The sequence below is a fragment of the Eschrichtius robustus genome, chromosome 14 (genome assembly GCF_028021215.1).
Source record: "Eschrichtius robustus isolate mEscRob2 chromosome 14, mEscRob2.pri, whole genome shotgun sequence".
Taxonomy (NCBI): domain Eukaryota; kingdom Metazoa; phylum Chordata; class Mammalia; order Artiodactyla; family Eschrichtiidae; genus Eschrichtius; species Eschrichtius robustus.
This window is the reverse complement of record NC_090837.1, coordinates 11360448-11384947: the sequence shown is the minus strand read 5'-3', so window position 1 is coordinate 11384947 and position 24500 is coordinate 11360448. Positions and strand designations below refer to the sequence as shown.

The 24500-nt window shown below is 44.3% G+C and overlaps 1 protein-coding gene across 1 annotated transcript in view; it reads left to right on the top strand.

Annotated features, from left to right (window-relative positions):
- The window catches only part of SUDS3 (SDS3 homolog, SIN3A corepressor complex component), a 37192-nt gene extending 12904 nt beyond the window's left edge, over nucleotides 1–24288 (top strand). The window contains exons 7-12 of the mRNA XM_068562817.1: nucleotides 5957–6052; nucleotides 6987–7048; nucleotides 7213–7234; nucleotides 8418–8523; nucleotides 20748–20832; nucleotides 24101–24288. Coding sequence (XP_068418918.1) covers nucleotides 5957–6052; nucleotides 6987–7048; nucleotides 7213–7234; nucleotides 8418–8523; nucleotides 20748–20832; nucleotides 24101–24199 — 470 coding nt within the window. The 3' untranslated portion in view covers nucleotides 24200–24288. The remainder of the gene's footprint in view (nucleotides 1–5956; nucleotides 6053–6986; nucleotides 7049–7212; nucleotides 7235–8417; nucleotides 8524–20747; nucleotides 20833–24100) is intronic.
- Nucleotides 24289–24500: the final 212 nt, after the last annotated feature.

Here is a 24500-nt window from a genome sequence, read left to right as displayed (position 1 = left end):
GGTTCTCAGTAACCCCAATAATCAACGAGAGCTTCATGAGCTTGAAAACGTGGGGCGCTCTATCATTCTTAGTTCATGTGTCCTCTTACCTTATGCCAGCCACCTTTTCTCCTTTCTGCCAACAGCCCACTAACTGCCACTTCATCTTCTTTTTTAAGTTCTTGCCTCACCAGGGGCATCTTTCAACCCTCAGGCCCCTGTGGAAGTTATTCATGACTTCAGTAAAGCCTGTGAGGTTCCTTTAGAAGATACTGGATTCAGGGGACTTCCCTGGTGGCGCAGTGGCTAAGAATCCATCTGCCAGTGCAGGGGACACGGGTTCGAGCCCTGGTCCAGGAAGATCCCACATGCCGTGGAGCAACGAACCCCACGCGCCACGTGGGAGAGCTACTGAGCCTGTGCTGTAAAGCCCACGAGCCACAACTACTGAAGCCCGCGTGCCTAGAGCCTGTGCTCCGCAACAAGAGAAGCCACCGCAATGAGAAGCCCGCTCACCGCAACGAACAGTAGCCCCTGCTCGCCGCAACTAGAGAAAAGCCCAGGCGGAGCAATGAAGACCCAACGCAGCCAAAAATAAATAAATAAATAAATAGTTAAAAAAAAAAAAAAAGATGTTACTGGATTCATAGCGGGAGGCATGAGTAATGATAATATCAAACAGGAGCTCTGAGTGTTTACATCGAGCCAGGTATAATATAAAAATACTACAGCTGCCGCTGAAGGCTGACAGATGTGGATGAATCACAGCCCAGACGTGAACTTGGTTCTGTGGCGGAGTTTTGTCATTTGGCAAGGACACGATAGAACCCGCTGTGGAGGTTTGGTGTAGAGGTGAGAGGAGATGGTGCCCCGAGTGGCTGGCACGCAGAGCGGGCACTAAGGGCCGGGGAAGCTGTGACCTCATTCAGCTCCTGAGACTCCTGTGCCGACTTGGCGGGGCAGGCGTGCAGGAACGGAGCCGTTTGCTCCGAGTGCCCCAGTGAGGTGGTGCGTAAGCCAGCCTTGGGCCCCAAGCATGTTCTCTTAACCACCGCATTATACCGACTCTAAATCCCGTGGACTCCTGTGGTCCAAGTGCTTCACAGAATGAGGTTGATAGGGAGGTCTCTGTCCTCGAGGAGCTTATGTCCTCATAGTTACAAGACTGACATGGTTTCTGTGCTTTCCCCAGTGTGAGGTAGTTTTGAGAGAGGGGGATCCTAAATAAATGAAGGTAAAGATGTGTCAGGCTGGTTTTCACTGATTGTAAAATTTTAAGAGGCACATGTGGTTGTAGTGATACGGGAGCAGATTCACCGGAACACGTGCCCGTGAGCAGGGAAGTCAAGGCGAGGAGAAGAGGCCCCGCACAAATGTCAGGGGAGGGAGGATGGAAGAGGGGACCTGGATTTGGGGTGGGGTGGGCTTGTCCCCGAGACGCTCTTTCTTGATGATGCTGTTGTGGAGTCCAGGCCATTGAACGGGGCTGAGGATGCAGAGCGGTGGGCCTTGATCAGTTCACTCTTGAAATGCACCCTGTGTTACGGGCAGATGTGACCTAATGGAAATTGGTCCCTTCGTTCCTACCCTGGTTTGGCCACCGCTGACGTAACCTTGATTTTTATCCACCCCCTCCCCCTCACCCCCCCGACTTCAGGCCCCTGTGTGTGGTCACCATGCAGCCTGGATTTGTGATGTTGCCATTCGAGAGGGGTGTCTTGGGGTTTGGTCCGGGCCTTCAGTCCAGCCCCGTGGCTCGCTGCCCCTGGTTTGGGGGTAATTGCCCATCTGCTGCAGTGTCGACTCTACCGAGGCTTTTCTGTCACATTCCTACTTAAAAGGATGTTCCTTTGAATCCCTGCAACTAATTTTTGTTTTTTCAGTAGCTAAACAAGTGTGAGTTTGCTTTCATGGTGCAAGTATGTTAAAGTGAAGTTAAAGTGAAGCTTTTACTGCATCTGTGCCTTGTAAGCGGGTGGGCTATTGGAGTGAATGAATCTGCCTTGAGAAGTGCAGAGCCAAAGGCCAGCCGTACCCCATAGTTGTGTGTTAATTGCAGGTAATTAGTATTATCAGGACTATGTCTCCATAGGGCTGTGGCTTAGCACTGCCTCATACTGCGCTCCCATTTCTTAGCCGGCAGGCCCGTCTGGAGAGCAGACCAGTAGGGTTTACGCGATTCAAGGCCACATATACCCAGTGGTGTGGAGGGGAGTTGTGCACCTGGTCTCACCGCTTGCTTGGTGTTTTCTGTCACGGATGCTCCCCTGCCTCTGGTTTAATTGTTGGAGGTTCAGTTAGATTCTGCAAATTTTATCCCCACTTATTCACAGGAAGCAAACCTACAAATAGGCCTCTGAATTAGGGAGGCTTTCTGATTGAAGCCAGTTGGAGATGCTTTGTGCTTGGTGCACGGTGTCCGAGAGGAAGCTGTTTCCTGCTGGAGTGCCTTCTCCAGGGTGGCCACACTCCAAGGTCTGAGTTTCAGTTCCAGAAGTTCGGTTTTTGTCAGCGCACCTAGATTGAGCCCTTGGGACTCCTCCTGGCCAAACTCCCAGAAGACTGATGTTAATAAACCCAGCTTGACATATATACAATGGAATATTACTCAGCCATAAAAAAGAAATGAAATTGAGTTATTTGTAGTGAGGTGGATGGACCTAGAGTCTGTCATACAGAATGAAGGAAGTCAGAAAAACAAATACCGTATGCTAAGACATATATATGGAATCTTAAAAAAAAAAAAAAAAAGTTCTGAAGAACCTAGGGGGCAGGACAGGAATAAAGACACACATAGAGAATGGACTTGAGGACATGGGGAGTGGGAAGGGTAAGCTGGGATGAAGTGAGAGAGTGGCATGGACATATATACACTACCAAATGTAAAACAGATAGCTAGTGGGAAGCAGCCACATAGCACAGGGAGATCAGCTCGGTGCTTTGTGACCACCTAGAGGGGTGGGATAGGGAGGGTGGGAGGGAGACGCAAGAGGGAGGAGATATGAGGATATATGTATATGTATAGCTGATTCACTTTGTTATAAAGCAGAAACTAACACACCATTGTAAAGCAATTATACTCCAATAAAGATGTTAAAAATAAATAAATAAACAAACAAACAAACCCAGCCTGCCAGCCTGTTTCTTCTGGTGAGAAATAGGATTTCCAGGGCCACTCAGACCCAGGTGGTCAGCACATCCCATCTTTCTATGAAAAAATCGTCTGTAGAAGCTGACCATGCATACCTGGCTGGGATTGGAACAAAGTGAGTTAAGTAGGTAATCTTACTGTGTAGTTCTGGGCTGTGATACTTACATGTTGCTCTTCCCCTCGAATCACATCCTCCACCTGGACCCCTGGCCAGGACTGCTCCCTCCTCACTCACTCTCCTGGCTGGTGATGGGGACGTGCTAATTAATTTTAGCGGCTTCTTCAGAGCACCTTCTTTGTGCTGAAGTAGTCTTTTGGGTAAACTGATTAGGTTATTACCGTGACTAGGCCAATAATGTGGATTGATTTTCACCGTCTCATACGGAGAATTTGATTATGTTTTCTGCTTTGTGAGTGATGGAGTTATTTTTTTCTGAGTTTTTTGGCCATGGTCAGACCGGCTTATTCCCAGATCCTTTCAGCTCTACCTTTGCTTGCTTCCATCATGCATCTCCCACCCCCGGAGGGTAGGGCACACTTGGCTGTTGTCTTTGGTGCCTTTTCTCTGGTGCTCTTTGGTCTTCCAAATTAGGTCTGAATGTTGCAAAGCCTCACTGTTGACATCACTTTCCTTCAAGTATATAACTTCTGTTTCAGCTATTTGTGCCTTGACTTTTCAAAAAGATCTTTGTATGATTTTTTTCCTGGCCAAGAACATGATAATAAAAACTAGCATTGATTGAACTCTCATTATGCCAGGCACTATGTTGAGGGCTTCACATGTATCATGTCATGTAATCTTCACAGCACCCTGCGAGGGAAGTGTTATTGATATTTCCAGTTTATGGATGAGGAAACTTGAGACGTAAGAGTATTTACGCAGCCTGCCTTACGTCACACAGCTGCCGCAGGGATACCCACCCAACCGGCCAGTAAGAAACTGGAGAAGGGTGGCATCTCAGCATAGGGTAAGAGGTGTCTTTTAGGGAGAAAGCCCCCCCTTTCCCAGGGGTGGGTGCGTGTTTGTCCTCCTTCCTTCCGTCCCAACTTCTGAATACACCTTTATGAATGTTCATTAGGTCACTGGTTCTGATCACTTTACCTCCATTCCTAGGGGAGAAAAGTCAGTATTGCCCATTTCTCTTCTTAAGAGCAACACGCAGAAATGTCTTTTGACTTTGTTCGCACAAACCAAGGCCTCTCGGGTCTCGGGAGTTGCTGTGGTGGACGGGCTACGTTGAATTCCCTAAGGCTGTCCTGTCTGCTCTGCACATAGGATGCGTAGTCATGAATTAACTGCATCTCATCATCAGACTTGACCTCATCTAGTTCTGCCGGAAACCCCGTGCAGCCAGCCCCTCCCGTGCGCCAGAACTATCGCTCAGCGATGGGGTGGAATCCATGCGTCTGCTGGGGGAATGTCCCAGACGCTGGCGGTTGGTGGTAGGGGTTTGTACAGATGCTCTGGTTACTGGGAAGGTGGCGTGACTCCGTGGAAGCCATCACAGCAGGGGGAGTGTTGAGCTGGCTCTCAAAGGATGTTGTGTAGGAGTTTCTGGGCAGAAAAGAGGAGGGTAGGCAGAGGACAGCACACAGAGGCTTGAAGGCATAAAAAGCAAGGGGCCTTTGGGTAACAGAATAGCTGAAAGCTTGTTCCCAGGCTCTGTGTGAAGGAAGGAGAAGGGAGGGAGACTGGAAGGGAGACACGGCCTTTATTCAGTAGCCAATGGCGAGCCATTGAAACGTTTCCTAGGAAGAGTGATGTGCTAAATGATCCGGTTTGTGTCTTAGGAAGATCCCTTTGAGGGAGACGAGGGTATGATGAGGGGATGGAGTTGAGAGGCGGTTCAAAGGCAGAACGGCCATTATCTGGTGGATCTGACGTGTGGGTGAAGGAAAACAAGTCACAGATGGCAGTTGGCTCCGGCCGGGAAGGGTGGGTCACTGGGGAGATGGCCTTGGGGCCTGAGACATGGGGGAGAAGTGGGTTCATGTGGAACCTGGAGAAGAGTGTGTGACGACGTGGGGTGTGGGATGCCATGCAGCAGGGTGGGTGGGGCTGGGGCTGGTGACGGGAGATTCACCGGGATCCAGGCTGAGAACTGACTGGACCTCGCAGAGAGCACCAGTGTCTAAGGAGCAGGCCAGCAAGAAGAACGCCAAGGAGGCAGAGCAGGAGAGAAGGAGAGATCTGTGTGGCCACGGCGGGGGGAGAGAGTGTGCAGTGAGGGGGTGAGTCAAGGAGGAGGAAAGGAGGCCTTTCTCAGGAGCCCTCCGGGTATCAGTCTGGATAGTCAGGTAGTCACAAAAGGTTATAAAGTAAAATGAAAAGAGCCCAGGTTTGTAAATCTCAAGTAAAAATGTTGGGCCTGAGGCCAGAGGCGTCTCAAAGGGCCTTTTATGCCGGTGGGCTTTGGTTTACCCACCCTCTGCGGGAACAGCGGGAATTAGTCAGCTGAGCCGACCCAAAGGTTCCTTCCTGTCCCAAGAGGCTACTGCTCTATGGCCTCTTGATTTGAGGGAGGGAGAGGAAAATTCCTAGTTTCCAGGGAGCCGGAGAGATGCCAGCCGTGGCTGCAGTGGGAGGCTGCAGGACGGGGCTGTGTCTCTGAGAGGGTTGTGCTCTTAGGTCAGCAGGTCTGAGTCTCCTGAGCACAGACCCCTCGAAAGTGTGATACGGTGTCTGACTGGGGCCACATGTGGACCAGACGTCCCTGATAAAGCAGTTCTGATTGGGTGGCTCTGGGGCCGATACTCTTACGCTGCGAATTCTTGCTGACTTCAGGTTGGAGTTGGATAGATTTACCCATTCCATTCTTGCCACAGATTCTATGGAAGTGAAACCCATCATGACCAGAAAGTTGCGGAGGCGACCAAATGATCCTGTCCCCATCCCAGACAAGAGGCGAAAACCTGCTCCTGATATCCGTTGCATCAAGCCTTAATCACTTTTTTTCCTTTAGACTGTTGAATCCTTTACTTTTCCATTTGATAGAATACACATGGCCGTTGTCCTTCAGAAATTGTCATGTTTGGTTGGAAAGCACGTGTATTTATCCAGGAGATAGGGGATGGCCATTTTATGATTGGAGTCCTCAATTGTTACTGCTTTGAGTGGGAGGAATTTATAGACAGCAGTTATTTGGAAAGGGACTCTGTGCTGGTTTTAACACTCATTGGGAGATTCACGTGCCTTAGATTTTCCCACCTGTGAAGTGAGGACCGTAATACTTGCCTTTCGTACTTCAGTCAGCTATATCCCCCAAACAGTGGATTGCAAACTGCTGTTTAATTAAAGCAAAAGATTTCAGTCGGACATCAAGAAGCCCCTTTAATCATAACAGTGGGAATGGGAAGGGGACACATGAGGGAGTGTTGTTTCCAACCTCTCGAGGAGATAATAAGTAGCCATTTGTACAAAATGGTTTTGTTATATGTCTGCCACGAGGAAGGGGCATAACTTCACGTTCCCTTCATCTTACCAACTGAGAATTGAAGTTGTTAGGCAAGATTAATCCTGTTCCTGTGTGGAAGTCTCAGATCTTTGGAACAAAAGCACTTCACAAATTGAGGATGAAGTTCTTTACTGTGGCCTGGGCTCTCACTGTTGTTGTAGTTACCTATGGAGTCTCATTTCACCTTCTTACCATAGAAGTTTGTAAGATGGGGGGGATGTGAATTCTTTTAGATACCTGGCTCCATGACGTTTAGTAGGAGGATCAAAAAATTCCAAGAGGCAAACTGTAGAAGCATGGTGGAACAAACTCTCACTTTGTACATTCTCACATGCTGGCACCATTTTGTTTATTTGCTTGGAAACCATCCTTTACAGACACATTCCTTTAACTCTGAACACCCCAGCTAAACTATTTGTTAACAGATGAACAGATCATGGAGGATCTGAGAACATTAAATAAGGTACAGTTTGATTTTTTTGATTCATTTGAAAGCTTAGGCTTGATGTGGGTTTTCTGCTTTATTTTGTTCACATTGTTACTTGTTAAATCACTTTGATACCTTTGACACCTTAAGTTGTGTCTGAAATGATTTTCTCTAAGATTTTTTTGTTGTTCTTCTTACAGCTGAAGTCACCCAAGAGACCAGGTAAGTGCACGATGTTACTGGCATTCGTGCAATCTTTTTATCATATTGTTGGAAAAGCATGTGAATACCTGACAGGGAGTTGTTGCAGTTTTCAAAAACAAAACGTTCATCATTTGCCTAAGAGCAGTCATCATGAAAACTAGAGTGGACCTCATGTGTACCCTCCCCTGATTTATTTTTTTTTAATCCTGCTATGTTAAAGTTACTTTGTCTTTTCCTTAGGATTTATTTTAAGAGAGACATTTCCTTCTGTGTAGGCATCAGGCATAAGATTGAAGTACACATGCATTTCTGAAAATGAAACCAGAAGGATTTTGCAGCGTGAGTTGCTTTGTGGAGTTCAGTACTAGGCATGCTTATCCAGTGGCTTTTCGCAGCCTGCTTCCGGTAATGGCCTCTCGGGCTTCTCCCAGTCCCAGCTTACAGAAGAGACCGGCCCAGTGTTCAGGGTGCTTCCATTCAGAGCAGCGCTTCAGGGTCATTGCTAGGCTGCAAAATAGAATTCTGAACTGACAAGGCTTTTGTTTTTTTTTTTTTTTTTTTGGTTTTAAGCACTGTGATTACTTACACATCCCTCTACCAGCCAAGTCTTGTGAAAGAAAACAAGATTCTTCTCACTCTAGATAATTCCCTCCTGAGAGCTGCCATGGTCCACAGAGACGTCCTGAGTTTCTGAAGGCCTGGTGGGGAGGGGGTTTTGTGAGTGTGTGAATTTAGACGATTTGAACCCACTGCGGTTATCAGCAATGTGTTAGCTTAACTCCATACATGCCCGGTAACCTGCTCTGCCTTGTAATAAATATTTCTAGAAATGATTTCATCTTTATAAATTTAAAGAGATTTTTCTAGTTCTTGCCATTGGAGCTTCTGATGATCAGTGTTGTTATAGACCTACTCTGAGTCACCTTGGGCAAACCCCTTAGCCTGCCCGAGCCTCAGGTTTCAGTTTCCCTTCTGTGTGGTGAGGTTACTCTTTGCCTTGCCTTCCTCACAGAGTTGCTTTAAGGATTAAGTTAGATGTGATGTACAAGAATTTTGTTGAATTCCCATTTATTACAACTATAAGGACTTGATCATGATCGTTTCCCCCTTTTTAATAGCATTTCAGTGAAAGCATGTTAGCTGGTGGACTCGCGTGCTCATGCCCCGCTTCGTCACTGAAATATCTCTTTGGTTCCTCCAGCATCCCCGTCCTCTCCCGAACACTTGCCCGCCACACCTGCAGAGTCTCCAGCCCAGAGGTTTGAAGCGCGGATAGAAGATGGCAAACTGTACTATGATAAAAGATGGTATGTTCTTGGTAAACACAGATTACTCGTTAGAATCTCAAAAGAACCATTTGGAAAGAGGGCTGGGGCTGTCTATAGTTGTTATTTCAGAGCATGGCTGCTGCTTAACTAAAGGTGGAGGAGCATTTAGAAGTTGTCAGGAGTCTTGGATTGATACGGCTTTTTAGCTCTCTGAAGGCAGTGTTTCCCCAAAACGTGTTCTTCTGGTAGTGGCCCCCCTTCTCGCTCCATGCTGCTGTCACCGTACTAGAACTTGTGGTGCCCCTGTAGATTGTGATGAGGGCTTATGTCCCCCTCTGCCGCCTCTTAACTGCACCCCTGTGTGCTAAAATTAATAGGAGTTCTGTGGAAGAAAGGATTTTGTGGTCAGATGAGTTTGGGGGAATGGCCGTGTTAGCTAAGACCAACGGGTTTCATCATTGTAGCACTCTGGGTCCTCTGATATGCTAATGTACACTGTGAATTTCTGAGATGTTATTAGGTGTTGTTTATTTGACTGAGGTACCCTGTTGCATGCAACGTCCTGCAGCACGAGTGTTCCAGGAAAAATAATCGGGGGAGGTGTATCCTAAAACGTTACTAGTTTAGATTGAAGACGGTTTGAAACCTTCAGACCACCAGAGTTTTCATTGGGAAGAAAATGGCAAAACAATGTGTAAGACAAATACCTCATGCATTTACTCTTTCAACAAATATTTACTGTTTGCTCTGTGACTAGGCGTTCTCCTAGGTGTTTAGTCACCTGGACCCTGCCACCTTTTCTTTTTATTTTTTTTATTTTATTTATTTATTTTTTTTATTTTTTTAAACATCTTTATTGAAGTATAATTGCTTCACAATGGTGTGTTAGTTTCTGCTTTATAACAAAGTGAATCAGCTACACATATACACAAGTTCCCATATCTCCTCCCTCCTGCATCTCCCTCCCTCCCACCCTCCCCATCCCACCCCCCCAGGCGGTCACAAAGCACTGAGCTGATCTCCCTGTGCTATGCGGCTGCTTCCCACTAGCTATCTATTTTACATTTGGTAGTGTATATATGACCATGACACTCTCTCACCCTGTCACATCTCACCCCTCACCCTCCCCATATCCTCAAGTCCATTCTTTAGTAGGTCTGTGTCTTTATTCCCATCTTGCCACTAGGTTCTTCATGACCTTTTTTTTTTTTTCCCTTAGATTCCATATATATGTGTTAGCATACTGTATTTGTTTTTCTCTGACTTACTTCACTCTGTATGACAGACTCTAACTCCATCCACCTCATTACAAATACCTCCATTTCATTTCTTTTTATGGCTGAGTAATATTCCATTGTATATATGTGCCACATCTTCTTTATCCATTCATCCGATGATGGACACTTAGGTTGCTTCCAACCTTAGGTTGGTCCTGGCTATTGTAAATAGTGCTGCAATGAACATTGTGGTACATGACTCTTTGTGAATTATGGTTTTCTCAGGGTATATGCCCTGTAGTGGGATTGATGGGTCATATGGTAGTTCTACTTTTAGTTTTTTAAGGAACCTCCATACTGTGCTCCATAGTGGCTGTATCAATTTACATTCCCACCAACAGTGCAAGAGGGTTCCCTTTTTTCCACACCCTCTCCAGCATTTATTGTTTGTAGATTTTTTGATGATGGCCATTCTGACTGGTGTGAGGTGATACCTCACTGTAGTTTTGATTTGCATTTCTCTAATGGTTAGTGATGTTGAGCATCTTTTCATGTGTTTGTTGGCAATCTGTATATCTTCTTTGGAGAAATGTCTATTTAGGTCTTCTGCCCATTTTTGGATTGGGTTGTTTGTTTTTTTGATATTGAGCTGCATGAGCTGCCTGTAAATTTTGGCGATTAATCCTTTGTCAGTTGCTTTGTTTGTAAATATTTTCTCCCATTCTGAGGGTTGTCTTTTCGTCTTATTTATGGTTTCCTTTGCTGTGCAAAAGCTTTTGAGTTTCATTAGGTCCCATTTGTTTATTTTTGTTTTTATTTCCATTTCTCTAGGAGGTGGATTAAAAACGATTTTGCTGTGATTTGTGTCGTAGAGTGTTCTGCCTGTGTTTTCCTCTAAGAGTTTGATAGTGTCTGGCCTTACATTTAGGTCTCGAATCCATTTTGAGTTTATTTTTGTGTATGGTGTTAGGAAGTGTTCTCATTTCATTCTTTTACATGTAGCTGTCCAGTTTTCCCAGCACCACTTATTGAAGAGACTGTCTTTTCTCCATTGTATATTCTTGCCTCCTTTATCAAAGATAAGGTGACCATATGTGCGTGGGTTTATCTCTGGGCTTTCTATACTGTTCCACTGATCTATATTTCTGTTTTTGTGCCAGTACCATACTGTCTTGATGACTGTAGCTTTGTAGTATAGTCTGAAGTCAGGGAGCCTGATTCCTCCAGCTCCGTTTTTCTTTCTCAGGATTGCTTTGGCTATTCAGGGTCTTTTGTGTTTCCATACAAATGGTGAAATTTTTTGTTCTAGTTCTGTGAAAAATGCCATTGGTAGTTTGATAGGGATTGCATTGAATCTGTAGATTGCTTTGGGTAGTATAGTCATTTTCACAATGTTGATTCTTCCAATCCAAGAACATGGTATATCTCTCCAGCTGTTTGTATCATCTTTAATTTCTTTCATCAGTGTCTTACAGTTTTCTGCATACAGGTCTTTTGTCTCCTTAGGTGGGTTTATTCCTAGGTATTTTATTCTTTTTGTTGCAGTGGTAAATGGGACTGTTTCCTTAATTTCTCTTTCAGATTTTTCATCATTAATATATAGGAATGCAAGAAATTTCTGTGCATCTTTAGGATTCTCTATGTATAGTATCATGTCATCTGCAAACAGTGACAGTTTTACTTCTACTTTTCCAGTTTGGATTCCTTTTATTTCTTTTTCGTCTCTGATTGCTGTGGCTAAAACTTCCAAAGCTATGTTGAATGATAGTGGTGAAACTGGACAACCTTGTCTTGTTCCTGATCTTAGAGGAAATGGTTTCGGTTTTTCATCATTGAGAATGATGTTGGCTGTGGGTTTGTCATATATGGCCTTTATTATGTTGAGGTAGGTTCCCTCTATGCCTACTTTCTGGAGAGTTTTTATCATAAATGGGTGGTGAATTTTGTTGAAAGCTCTTTTTGCATCTCTTGAGATGGTCACATGGTTTTTATCCTTCAGTTTGTTAATATGGCTTATCACACTGATTGATTTGCGTATATTGAAGAATCCTTGCATTCCTGGGAAAAACCCCACTTGATGATGGTGTATGATCCTTTTAATGTGCTGTTGGATTCTGTTTGCTAGTATTTTGTTGAGGATTTTTGCATCGATGTTCATCAGTGATATTGGCCTGTAGCTTTCTTTCTTTGTGACATCTTTGTCTGGTTTTGGTTTCAGGATGATGATGGCCTCGTAGAATGAGTTTGGGAGTGTTCCTCCCTCTGCTGTATTTTGGAAGAGTTTGAGAAGGATAGGTGTTAGCTCTTCTCTAAATGTTTGATAGAATTCGCCTGTAAAGCCATCTGGTCCTGGGCTTTTGTTTGTTGGAAGATTTTTAATCACAGTTTCAATTTCGGTGCTTATGATTGATCTGTTTATATTTTCTGTTTCTTCCTGGTTCAGTCTTGGAAGGTTATGCTTTTCTAAGAATTTGTCCATTTCTTACAGGTTGTCCATTTTCTTGGCATATAGTTGCTTGTAGTAATGTCTCATGATCCTTTGTATTTCTGCAGTGTCAGTTGTTACTTCTCCTTTTTCATTTCTAATTCTGTTGATTTGAGTCTTCTTGTTTTTCTTGATGAGTCTGGCTAATGGTTTATCAATTTTGTTTATCTTCTCAAAGAACCAGCTTTTAGTTGTATTGATCTTTGCTATTGTTTCCTTCATTTCTTTTCCTTTATTTGTGATCTGATCTTTATGATTTCTTTCCTTCTGCTAACTTTGGGTTTTTTTGTTCTTCTTTCTCTAATTGCTTTAAGTGTAAGGTTAGGTTGTTTATTTGAGATTTTGCATGTTTCTTGACGTAGGATTGTATTGCTATAAACTTAACCTCTTACAACTGTTTTTGCTGCATCCCATAGGTTTTGGGTTGTTGTGTTTTCATTGTCATTTGTTTCTAGGTAATTTTTGATTTCCTCTTTGATTTCTTCAGTGATCTCTTGGTTATTAAGTAGCGTATTGTTTAGCCTCCATGTGTTTGTATTTTTTACAGCTTTTTCCTGTAATTGATATCTAGTCTCATAGCGTTGTGGTCAGAAAAGATACTTGACACGATTTCAATTTTCTTAAATTTACCAAGGCTTGATTTGTGACCCAAGATATGGCCTATCCTGGAGAATGTTCCGTGAGCACTTGAGAAGAAAGTTTATCCTGTTCTTTTTGGGTGGAATGTCCTATAAATATCAATTCAATCCATCTTGTTTAATGTATCATTTAAAGCTTGTATTTCCTTATTTATTTTCATTTTGGATGATCTGTCCATTGGTGAAAGTGGGGTGTTAAAGTCCCCTACTATGATTGTGTTACTGTTGATTTCCCCTTTTATGGCTGTTAGCATTTGCCTTATGTATTGAGGTGCTCCTATGTTGGGTGCATAAATATTTACAATTGTTATATCTTCTTCTTGGATTGATCCCTTGATCATTATGGAGTGTTCTTCTTTGTCTCTTGTAATAGTCTTTATTTTAAAGTCTATTTTGTCTGATATGAGAATTGCTACTCCAGCTTTCTTTTGATTTCCTTTTGCATGGAATATCTTTTTCCACCCCCTCACTTGCAGTCTGTATATGTTCCTAGGTCTGAAGTGGGTCTCTTGTAGACAACATATTTAGGTGTCTTGTTTCTGCATCCATTCAGCGAGCCTGTGCGTTTGGTTGGAGCTTTTAATCCATTTACATTTAAGGTAATTATCGATATGTATGTAACTATTACCATTTTATTAATGGTTTGGGTTTATTATTATAGGTCTTTTCCTTCTCTTGTGTTTCCTGCCTAGAGAGTTCCTTTAGCATTTGTTGTAAAGCTGGTTTGATGGTGCTGAATTCTCTTAGCTTTTGCTTGTCTGTAAAGGTTTTAATTTCTCCATCAAATCTATAAGAGATCCTTGCTGGGTAGAGTAATCATGGTTGTAGGTTTTTCTCCTTCATCACTTTAAATATGTCCTGCCACTCCCTTCTGGCTTGCAGAGTTTCTGCTGAAAGATCAGCTGTTAACCTTATACGGATTCCCTTGTATATTATTTGTTGCTTTTCCCTTGCTGCTTTTAATATTTTTTCTTTGTATTTAATTTTTAATAGTTTCATTAATATGTGTCTTGGCATGTTTCTCTTTGGTTTTATCCTGTATGGGACTCTCTGTGCTTCCTGGACTTGATTGACTATTTCCCTTCCCATGTTAGGGAAGTTTTCGACTATAATCTCTTCGATTATTTTCTCAGTCCCTTTCTTTTTCTCTTCTTCTGGGACTCCTATAATTTGATTGTTGGTACATTTAATATTGTCCCAGAGGTCTCTGAGACGCCTCAATTCTTTTCATTTTTTTTTTTTCTTTATTCTGCTCTCTGGCAGTTATTTCCACCATTTTATCTTCTAGCTTACTTATCCGTTCTTCTGCCTCAGTTATTCTTCTATTGAGTCTTTCTAGAGTATTTTTAATTTCAGTAAATGCGTTGTTCATCACTGTTTGTTTGCTGTTTAGTTGTTCTAGATCCTTGTTAAGTGTTTCTTACATTTTCTCCATTCTGTTTCCGAGATTTTGGATCATCTTTACTATCATTACTCTGAATTCTTTTTCAGGTAGGTTGCCTATTTCATCTTCATTTATTTAGTCTTGTAGGTTTTTACCTTGCTCCTTCATCTGTAACATATTTTTCTGTCGTTTCATTTTTTTTTTTTTTCTCTTTTTGATGGGTGGTGCTGTATTCCTATCTTACTGGTTGTTTGGCCTGAGACGTCCAGCACTGGAGTTTGCAGGCAGTTGGATAGAGCCAGCTCTTGGTGCTGAGATGAGCACCTCCAGGAGGCCTCACTCTGATTAATATTCCCTGGGGTCTGAGGTTCTCTGTTAGTCCAGCGGTTTGGACTCAGAGCCCACACCATAGGAGCCTGGGCCTGACCTCCAGCCTGGGAACCAAGATCTCACAAGCTTTGTGGCGTGGTTAAAAAAAAAAAGAAAGACAAAAAGGAGCAGTACAATATCAAAGAATGAAAAACAAAATAAAATTGGAAAGATTAAAAAATATAGTAGGCAAAATAAAACTATAATTGAAGCAACCACAACAAAGTAAAATAAAACCACAGCAGGAAAAAGAAAAAAAAAAGGGGAGGAGGGGAACAAGCCAAAAGGAGAGAACAATAACAAAGTATAAAGAATAAAATAAAATTAGAAAAATAAAAGCTTTATTAAGAAAAATAAAAATATAAAAGAATCAACAACAGTGAATCAACAAGGTAAAACAGAACCCCAATCTAAAAGAGGAAAAAAGAAAAAAAAAAAAATCTTGCCTATGGGAGCGGAGTTTAGGCGGGGGTGGAACTTGGGCAGGGGCGGGGTTTAGGGTGGGGCGGGACCTAGGCGAATGGGCGGGTGACTTTGGGCGTGGGGCAGGGCCTAGGCATGGCTACGGTCAAGCATGGGGCGGGGCCTCTGCTTAGGACCGGCGCAAGGGGTGAGGCTGCACGTGGAAAGGAGGGCCTCTGGAGAATGGAGTTCAGAGTTTGGAGGTAGAGCCCTGCGGGAGGGTGTGTGGGTGGGGTTTAGGCCCAGGGCATTGGAGGGGGTCCCCCAGTGTAGGGGTGGGGCCCTGGGTGGGGGTGTGGGGCGGGGCTTGGGCTCTGCGCAGCAAGAGGGAGGCCCCGAGGGCAGGGGATTAGGACCGGGAGCCCAGCAGGCTCCCGGGTGCCTAAGCGGACAGGGAAAGCGCTGGCCCTGTTCCCTTCCGTTCCTTTGCGCCCCTCCCCCGCCGTCTCCCCCAGGGTCTCCCCGGTCGCTGGACCCCTAACCGTGGGTGGGTCCTGCTGGGTGTAGGAACTCCTCCCCTCCCCCAGTCGCCCCTCAGGGGTGCTGGTCCCAGAGGTCTGGCCTTTGCTTTTGCTCCCCCTCCCCTCCCTCCCACTCCCTCAGGACCCGTGTGGCTGGAGGGCACCTCCGTGGGCAGAGGATCAGGCCCGGGATCTCAGCAGGTTCCTGGGGGCCCAAGTGGGCAGGGGGAACCTGGCCACCCTCCCTTTTGATCCTCTGCCCTCCTAATGGTTCCCCAATCTCCCCCTTCAGGTGAGGGATCCCTTCCCCTCCCCCAGCCACCCCTCAGGGGCACCAGTCCTGTCCTGCCTCCACTTCTCCTCCCCCTTCACTCCCCCCAGGCCCCACGTCCTACCTGGTTGCTGGGGGTTCCTCCCGTCCCCTTAGGTGTCCATGGTCCCCCACTGGTGCTTGGTACGCGCCCTAGTTGTGAGGAGACGCGAATTCTGCATCCTCCTAGTATGCCATCTTGACTCTGCCCCCTGTAACCCCGATCTTAGTGACTTCTGCCCCTGTCATTTGACGACTGTTTTTCTAAGAGGCCAGTTATGTTGTGTCCTAACATAGCTTATCAGAACACAGCACCACTAGGTGGCAGGCCCTGACAGCTCAACACACTGAAGGGCAAAATAAAATGAAAAATGTTTCTAATAATGAAAACCAAATAACCTTTAAAGATCAAGCCCACACATAAGAACCATCTTCAAAAACGATGAGATTTATCACTAACATTTTTACGGATCTGTGAGTCTTAAAGCCATGTGATATTTCAAATGATGTTTGTTTTGTCATTGCATTGTTTCCGATCTTCCTCCTTCTAAGGCTTAATCCTTAGACTTTGTGAGACATGTCTTGAGGGTGAAAATGCAGTAAAATAAAATTCTTGTTTTTCTAAAGAAAGGACCCATGGTGACTGGTGTTTCATAATGTAGACAGTGGTCAGGTGGGATGTGGTAGATCACCTAAGCATTTTGAAGGAATGTCACCATCACTGTCTTTCTCCCAGTGGCGGCAGAAATCTGTAAAGTGTCTCGGAGCATTTTACTATTTTAGTGACTTTAAAGTTGTTTACTCTCTTGTTAAATGTTGAGACTGTTGTTTTCTGTATTCTTTGTGTTTCCCTTCCTTGGCCTTGGAGGTCAGGTTCATGACTCATCTGCTGAAAGGCGGGTCCCTCCCTTCCCACTGCATCTGGAAGGTGTTTGCCAGGAGTCCTCTACAGGGCCGGCCTCTCGCGTCTCACCAGGCTCCTGATGTTTGGCTTTTGTGTCCTTGGCAGTTGGGAGGCTTTCATTCTTCCTTCTTTTCCAGAAGTTGTGGCCTGTGGCTGAGAGGTCGGCTGAATCACTTTCTGCTCTTTCCAGTGATGTGGAGTATTTTGGTGAAACAGTATTTCTGGCAAAACATGTTTCATTCAGTTTTAAATGACTTCAGCAAAATGAGCATGGTTCGGGCTTCCCATCTTGGCCTGAACGCTTATCAAGCTACATTTCATTTTGAAAGATAAGCGTTTTCCCTTGTCCTGGGTCTTATACTGCTTTTAAGACATTTTATATCCTGCTGTTAAGTTTTCCTCACATTTTGATTTGAACTAATGACCCTTCTTAGAAAGTACTGCGAAAGTAGCTGAGGTTTTAAAGGAACTCACTGATGGTGCCGGTGGACTGTTTTTTCTTTCCTCACTTTAAATCCAGCACTGCTGAAGTGAATTCAGTGAAGTCACCCACTTGCATGGGTGGATTTAACCCTCCAGCCTTTGCCTGACACGAGAGATTATTAACTCAAAACAGTGACTGTTTACAGCTAGAGTTGGGATTCCTTGAAGTCCTGTAGTTGTAACATGGTATTCATGGGGTTTTTTTGGGAAATGACACATTAATATAAGGATTCCCAGTAGGATACAAAATTAAATTCATTCTACCCCTTCCCTGCCCCACTTTTTGACCCACCTTCTAAAGAAATTGCTTTTTTCCATAATAGTAGCAGTGGTTCTAGTTTGTCAGGTTTAACAGTAGAGGCAGAGCTTTAAGAACTTAACTGTAGGGATTCCCAGGTCAGGATTTCCATTAGTAATAAAGTCAATTTGACATTTGGGGCTTGTTCTCTGAGGCTATTTAAAGTATTTTTTCAGCAGAAATGAGTTGTAGCTTGTAAAACAGGTTAATTGGCAAAAAAAAGCGATAATGTACATTTTTACTAATTTAACTTTATTTTTATTGTTTTTTTAACATTTTTGGTGTCTAAACATATTCTGAATCCCTCCCTCCCGACCTTTTAATTAGTATTTAGAAGTTGGCAAGTAAGTTTGTATGTTACGGTTGTCATATACTTTTTGGTTTCATCTTGAAACCCCCGCCGCCCCAGCATGAGCACTTTAATTTCTGAGGACTTATTTATTTTTTCCCAGGGAACTTGGGTAATTTACTAGATTTGATATCCAGGGATAATGGTTCCCCAAGACCATTGTGCGGTGCCTGACAACCGCTGGCGGTCCCAGGGCCTCTGCTTCACGAGGACCTGGGAATCAGCTGGTTTGGGAAACACGCTGGCGAGCTCTCCTGCGGAGCACAGGGAGCTCATGGAGCAGTGCTGGGCATTCAAGCCACCACCATCCGGTGATCCCAGAGTGGGCAGATTTGGGAGGTGGCCAGATGTGCAAGTCCCAGACCGCTCCCCAGGGGTGGTAGATGAGATTGCATGGTTCACTCCTGATGTTTACTTTAAAGCGAGTCGGATGTGTTGGGGTTTGGGTGCTGAGCGCATCTGAAGGAAAACGCAGCACGTCTCAGGAGAGTTGTCCGGCTCGTCTCCCCGAGTTGTCTTTAACAGACACTGAGACATTAATTTGTGACATTAAGTTTTCTTCCTGCCCTTTGGTTACTTTGGTGTTTTTCAGTACCATGACTTCTAAGAAAGTACTATTTACTTTTTGATTACAAGTAATACCTGTTTATTCTGGAAAGAAGAAAGATATGCAATAAAAAGAATATCATTCTTTTATATTTTTATAAAACTTTATATTTTTATGAAATTTTAATATACACTTAATAGACATTTTAATATAAATTTACCAATTTGTTTGTGTGTGTGTGTATATGATACACATGTAACATGCATTATGTTGTATTACGCACACAGGGACATAATGGATGTAGTTTTTTTCTTGACTGAGCAGTATATTGACCACATTTCCACACCCACGTAGGAGTAATATACTCCTACACCACACCCATGACCTTTCTTTATTAAGAAAGTAGTATCAGGATGACTTGAGGCTAGTTGCATGTTGTTTTGTGTTTTTATCTCTTTAGTAACTCACAACCCCCATAGAATAACTGAATGTTCTCCCCTTCTGTTTTTATTCTAACCATTACTCAAGACATTACCATTTACATAGGATAGTTGCCTTAGATGTGAGAGGGAAACTTAAGTTTGAGTTTTCTGTGAACTAATTCAACCTTTCCTCATGCACTTTGTTAATTCAGACCTTGTAATATTACATATTTAGCATAATGGAGGCCCCCTGACCCAGTTTACCAGCTAATCCCTGGCCAAAAGCAGCTTTCAAGCTGGGTCTAAACCAGTCTCGCTGTTCTAATTGAATTTATGATTCGATTTCTTTTAACGGTGTTCTCAGGAAGTAAATTGACTTGGAAACTTGAGTTTTCCGCTCCTAAGTAGCAGGTTAAAGAATGCTTAGAACCTTGATTGGAAAAAGCCCATTGTGGGAGTGAAGTACATCCTTTACTGTGATATCTTAGCAGTGGATTATTTCACTGTACCGGCAAAACAGAATCTGTCTTCTTCTCCCACAGAAATAATGGTTAGATGCAGTGCTTTGCTGGGAGATGTGTTTTGGTGGAAGTTATGTGAGTTAGTGGGTCTGTTAAGCCAAGTCTCTGCAGCCAGAATGAACTAAAGGTTATGTTCTTGACTGAACTGGGCTGGCCTAGGCCAGGGCTGCCAGCAGCAGCTCAGCTGATGTTTCCAGCTCCTGTCACCCAGCAGCTGCTCCTTCCTCCTGTGGCAGCTGTTACTGACTCATTTGGGCTTTGGCCCTGGCTTCCTCATTTTTCATCCTCTGCCTTGTCCCTGAACTTGTAGAAGAAGAAGGTGAGGGTGGTTCTACACTACAGGCCAAGAGAATAGATGCAGGGACTGAAAGGGGGGAGCCTGTCTTATCTACTCCATTCAGAGCTGCTCTCCCGACTGACCAGGCCAAATTAGATACCCTTTGGTGCAAGTCTAACACTCAGGACTTCACCTAGTTAGTACTTGCCAGGTGTGATTGTTTCATATTAGTCACTGCCACTGTATTTGAAGCTCCTGACGGCAGGGACCTTGTGGCCTTGTTCACTGTCCACTCCGCCCTCCAGGGTGGTCCGTGGTACACAGCAAGTGGCTAATGAGTATTTGCTGAATGAGTGATCAAAGTAAGGACTGAATTTGGCCTGCCTTCTTGTTGATGACTTACTTGGACAAATAGAAAATATATAATGGGACAGTCTGTTCAAGCCCATCTGTTCATTTTGTCTACCCAACCCTCCTCAGTGTTTTGGGGTGGAGGCAGAAAGTGGGGACAGAGGTTTTACTTGAAAAATTATAATTTACTTTTTGAACTGGGTCATATAGTTCAAATAAAAAACTAAAATACAGAGTTAGTTTTCCAGCCCTTTCCTTGGCCCCCTTTTCCACTCTGCAGTGGAACCAAGAATGTAATTTTTAGACTTAGAAGGAGATTAGGAGGTCATCTAATCTAATCCAAGGATGGAAGCCTGTAAATTAAACCTGAAATCCAAGCTGTTCCTCAATCATAAATTAAGATTCCTTTAATTATATTTTTTGTTGTGTGTGTTTTTTTTTTTTTCTTCCCTCCTTTGCGTCCTTTTTTATTCCTTTCCTAAATTTGGGCCCTTAACAATACTGTATACTTAAAATTTGTTAAGAGGGTAAACCTTATGGTAAATATTCTTACCACAAAAGGAAAAAAAAAGCCACAAAACAATAGTTATAATAAAGAGGGTGGGAGAAAACTTTGGGAGGAGTTGGATTATGTTTATGGCCTTGATGGTGGTGATGGTTTCACAGGTATGTACTTATCCCAAAACTCATTGAGTTGTATACATTAAATACGTACTACTTCTCACATGTCAGTCATACCTCAATAAAGTGGTTAAAAAAATAAATGTGTGTCTTTTTTCCCACAGGTACCACAAGAGCCAGGCCATCTATCTAGAGTCAAAGGACAACCAGAAATTGAGTTGTGTGATCAGCTCTGTCGGAGCCAATGAGGTAAGACTGAACCTCTGTCACCCATTAGGAAAGCAAAAATGGGACAAACCTGCAATGTGAGTGCCACCAAGAAAGTACGGTGGAATCACAGTGTTATATGTGGGTTAGATTCTAAAGTTAGCATTTTCAGGCTTAAATTGCACATAGGCAAAATCACCCTTAAAAATCCCTTACTTTGCATGACTGCAGTTTATGCGAGTTTGTGTAAGCCTTGTGGTTTTGTGAACTCCCTGCAGAGTAATTGAGTTGGGCACCACTGAGATAGACTGCAGGAAAGAACACAAGGCAAGTTGGTGTGCTGTCTGCGCATTCAAATCCTGCTGCTTTTTGAGGCAGCCATCTACTGAGGATGGGACTTGCCGTTGGAGCATACTCTGTCTTTGCTGTTATTTCTCTCGAGCTTTCATGTGCACTCAGATTTGTTTCATGCTCTGAGGATCTAACAAGGCACCTGGCACAGGGTCTGGCACACAGTAAGTGTTCAGTAAATGGGTGCTGGCCTGATCTGACCCACACACTACTCTTCACCTGCTGTCTCTCTAATCTGACGTGTCCTGTTGTACTTCTGAACAATGAGCTACCAGGCTCATACCCTTAGGGACTGGTCTCCTCCAGTCTCTCTTATAGGATGGGGGCTGGTTGAAAGTCAGCTCTGAGGGTCATGCTGAAGGATGATGTGACTAGCCTGTGAGTTCTCTGGCTGACCCTTCTTTTGGAGGGTGTCAGCAGTGTGTAACTGGTATTGTTAGTAGTCAAAAAACAGTTTAAAACGTTAATAGCTTGTTTGACTTGATCTTTTATCAGTCCACAAATATCTGCAAAGAAATTGATTTTTATGTGTCTACCCTCTAACTTATTCGTGCCGGTGCATGGTAAGTCTAATGAAGCTGGATTATGAAATAACTTAAGCCTATTCTATTCTCCCAGCTTCCTGAATTGAAAATGCCCTCAAATGTGACTAGTTGGCAAAATGATTGTTTACTTAGAAGTTAGGGAGAGCCTTCCAGATAAATGAATGTCATTTTCCTCTGGGCTCGCGATCTGTGTGTCACCCTAAGCCAGGTCGGAACAGGGCATCTCAGAGAGCCGCTGCCCTGGCAGGAGGCTTTGCGGTTTCACAGCGGAGCACGTGTGCCTGGCCGTGTGGGCTGCTGCACAGAGGGCGTGTGGCCTCCTCGTCCCTGAACCTAATTTCAGAACCCATGCATTATTCTCTGTGACACCTCAGGACTTTTCAGGAAAACAGAAATGCAAGTTAGATTTTTTTCTCTCTCTCTGTTGAAGATTGTCACCCTTTGACATAATAGAGTGTTAGCGAAGTCTGACAAGGAAACGGTGAGACTGAGACATGTCTTGTGGAGGGGAGAAGCCTCAGTGCGTCGGAGGCTTGCAACGGGGAAAACATTTCTCACTTCTTGGAAGTATTCCAGCTCATTTTTTCAGGTGAAATCCTAAGTAACACTGAAGCTACTTGGCTTCTGCATAACTTGACTCTGACCATATTTGGTGCGTGGGTCTGAGCATGTTGGTGACTGGCTATTCGGCCCTCCTTGGGGTCAGTTTTCAGTTTAAAATGGTTCTGCAGGGTCCTTTAGAGGCTCAGCTTCATGTGAGGTCTTTATTTTTAAACAAGTGTATTTGACTTTAAAGTCTCTTTGTTGTTAAATAATCACAGTAAGGAAATATGAAACTGAGAATAGCTTTCTCTTTTTTTGAATAAGCTTTTTTTTTTTTTTTTAAATTATTTATTTATTTTTGGCTGCGTTGGGTCTTCGTTGCTGCGCGCGGGCTTTCTCTAGTTGCGGTGAATGGGGGCTACTCTTCATTGTGGTGCACGGGCTTCGCATCGCAGTGGCTTCTCGTTGCGGAGCGTGGGCTCTAGGCGCGCAGGCTTCAGTAGTTGTGGCGCAAGGGCTTAGTTGCTCCGAGGCATGTGGGATCTTCCCGGACAAGGGATCGACCCTGGGTCCCCTGTATTGGCAGGCAGATTCTTAACCACTGTGCCACCAGGGAAGCCCTGAATAAGCTTTTTTTAAACCTGAAAACTGAATGGGCAAAGGAGGAGCTATATCTGTAAACTTGTACTTGCATATATAGGTGAGATGCAGATCTTTAAAAAACTTACGCTTTTGTCTCCATCTGATCACGTGTTAATAACACGGATGAGAGAAGGGGTGAGAAAGCGGGGAACAGGTGAGAAGAGCAAGGGGCTTTGATGTCAGGCGCCAGGATTCCCATCGGACAAGTGGACTCAGCCTTGCTCTTCTGTAAAGTGGGGGTGATAACAGTACTTACTGCATAGGATTGTTCTGAGGATGAAGGAGCTTGGTCAGTTTGGTCAGCACAGTGTCTGGCCCCCAGTAATCTCCCCCGCAAGTGGGTCAGGTGACCGAGGTGGCAGCTCTCCTTCCCCTCCCTGGCTGCAGGGATGCCACGTACTGGGCGCACTTGGCAGCTCTGGCAGGCCCCATGCTGGAAGAGCTCGTTTTCAGTTCTAGGGAAGAACACATCTGCCCTGGACAGTGCCAGACATCTGATCCCATCTGTGGGAGAATGATGCGGTCAGGAGGGAAGGACTGTCTTAAGCTAATTTGGCCTTCTCAGCATCCTCATTGGGCCTTCGCTCACCCGTGGGCATTTCTTTTGTTGTTAATTTTTCTCTCTTTTGCTGTTATGACCATTAGCCTTAATTGCCAGGAAACCAGAGAATTGCAAGGCTATACTATGGAAGTCCCTAGGGGCAAGGAAAATATTTTCTAATTTGATTGTAAGTTTATGAATATATGTGTCTTGAATGTTGATAATGCTGTAGTCATACCATATCAAAAAGAGTCCTTAAGGGGACTTCCCTGGTGGTCCAGTGGTTAAGACTCCATGCTCCCAGTGCAGGGGACACAGGTTCAATCCCTGGTTGGGGAACTAAGAGCCCACATGCTACACAGTGCAGTCTAAAAAAAAAAAAAAAAAAGAGTCTTTAAGATGAAGGCAAAAATGGAGCTCAAGAACACCGTGCTTTCCATTTGCTTACTCAAAGGTGTAAGAGAGATGGCTGGGAGAAATGAGTTCAAGGGATGATGCCTGCCCTCTGCGGTGGAGGCGTGCCTTTAGGAGGCCAGAGGTCAAGGCCTGTGGATGCCTCGCGGGTTGACAGGAAGAGGTTGCCAGCTGTCTGGCTACACCTAATTCGTGCAAACATCCCGACGCTCTGGAAAGTTTGCCCCTCAGGATTAGCCTCTCTCATCCTCTTCCTTTTCCATCTCCCCCGCAGATCTGGGTGAGGAAGACAAGTGACAGCACCAAGATGAGGATTTACTTGGGCCAGCTTCAGCGCGGGCTCTTCGTGATCCGCCGGAGGTCAGCGGCTTGACTTTCTCCAGTGTTGGTCTTCCCTTGACCCCTTTTCTGGAACGGTTTTTGGTTTTGTTTTGCTCTTAATAGAAAGTTTTTAACTTGGGACTTGCTACTTGCTTGGCCTTGGAAAATGGAGAACACTGTGGTGGATTCTGCAAGGCGCCCTTGTGGCCAGGCACTTCCCGCCTTTGTGTCATTCTTTCCCTGCCTCGACTTCTTCCAGTCATCCGTCACCATGAGACTATTTTGCTTTCAGGAGTATTGGGAGTTTGCTTTACTGATTTCTTTGTTTTTTGCTTATACTTTGTCTTTTTTTT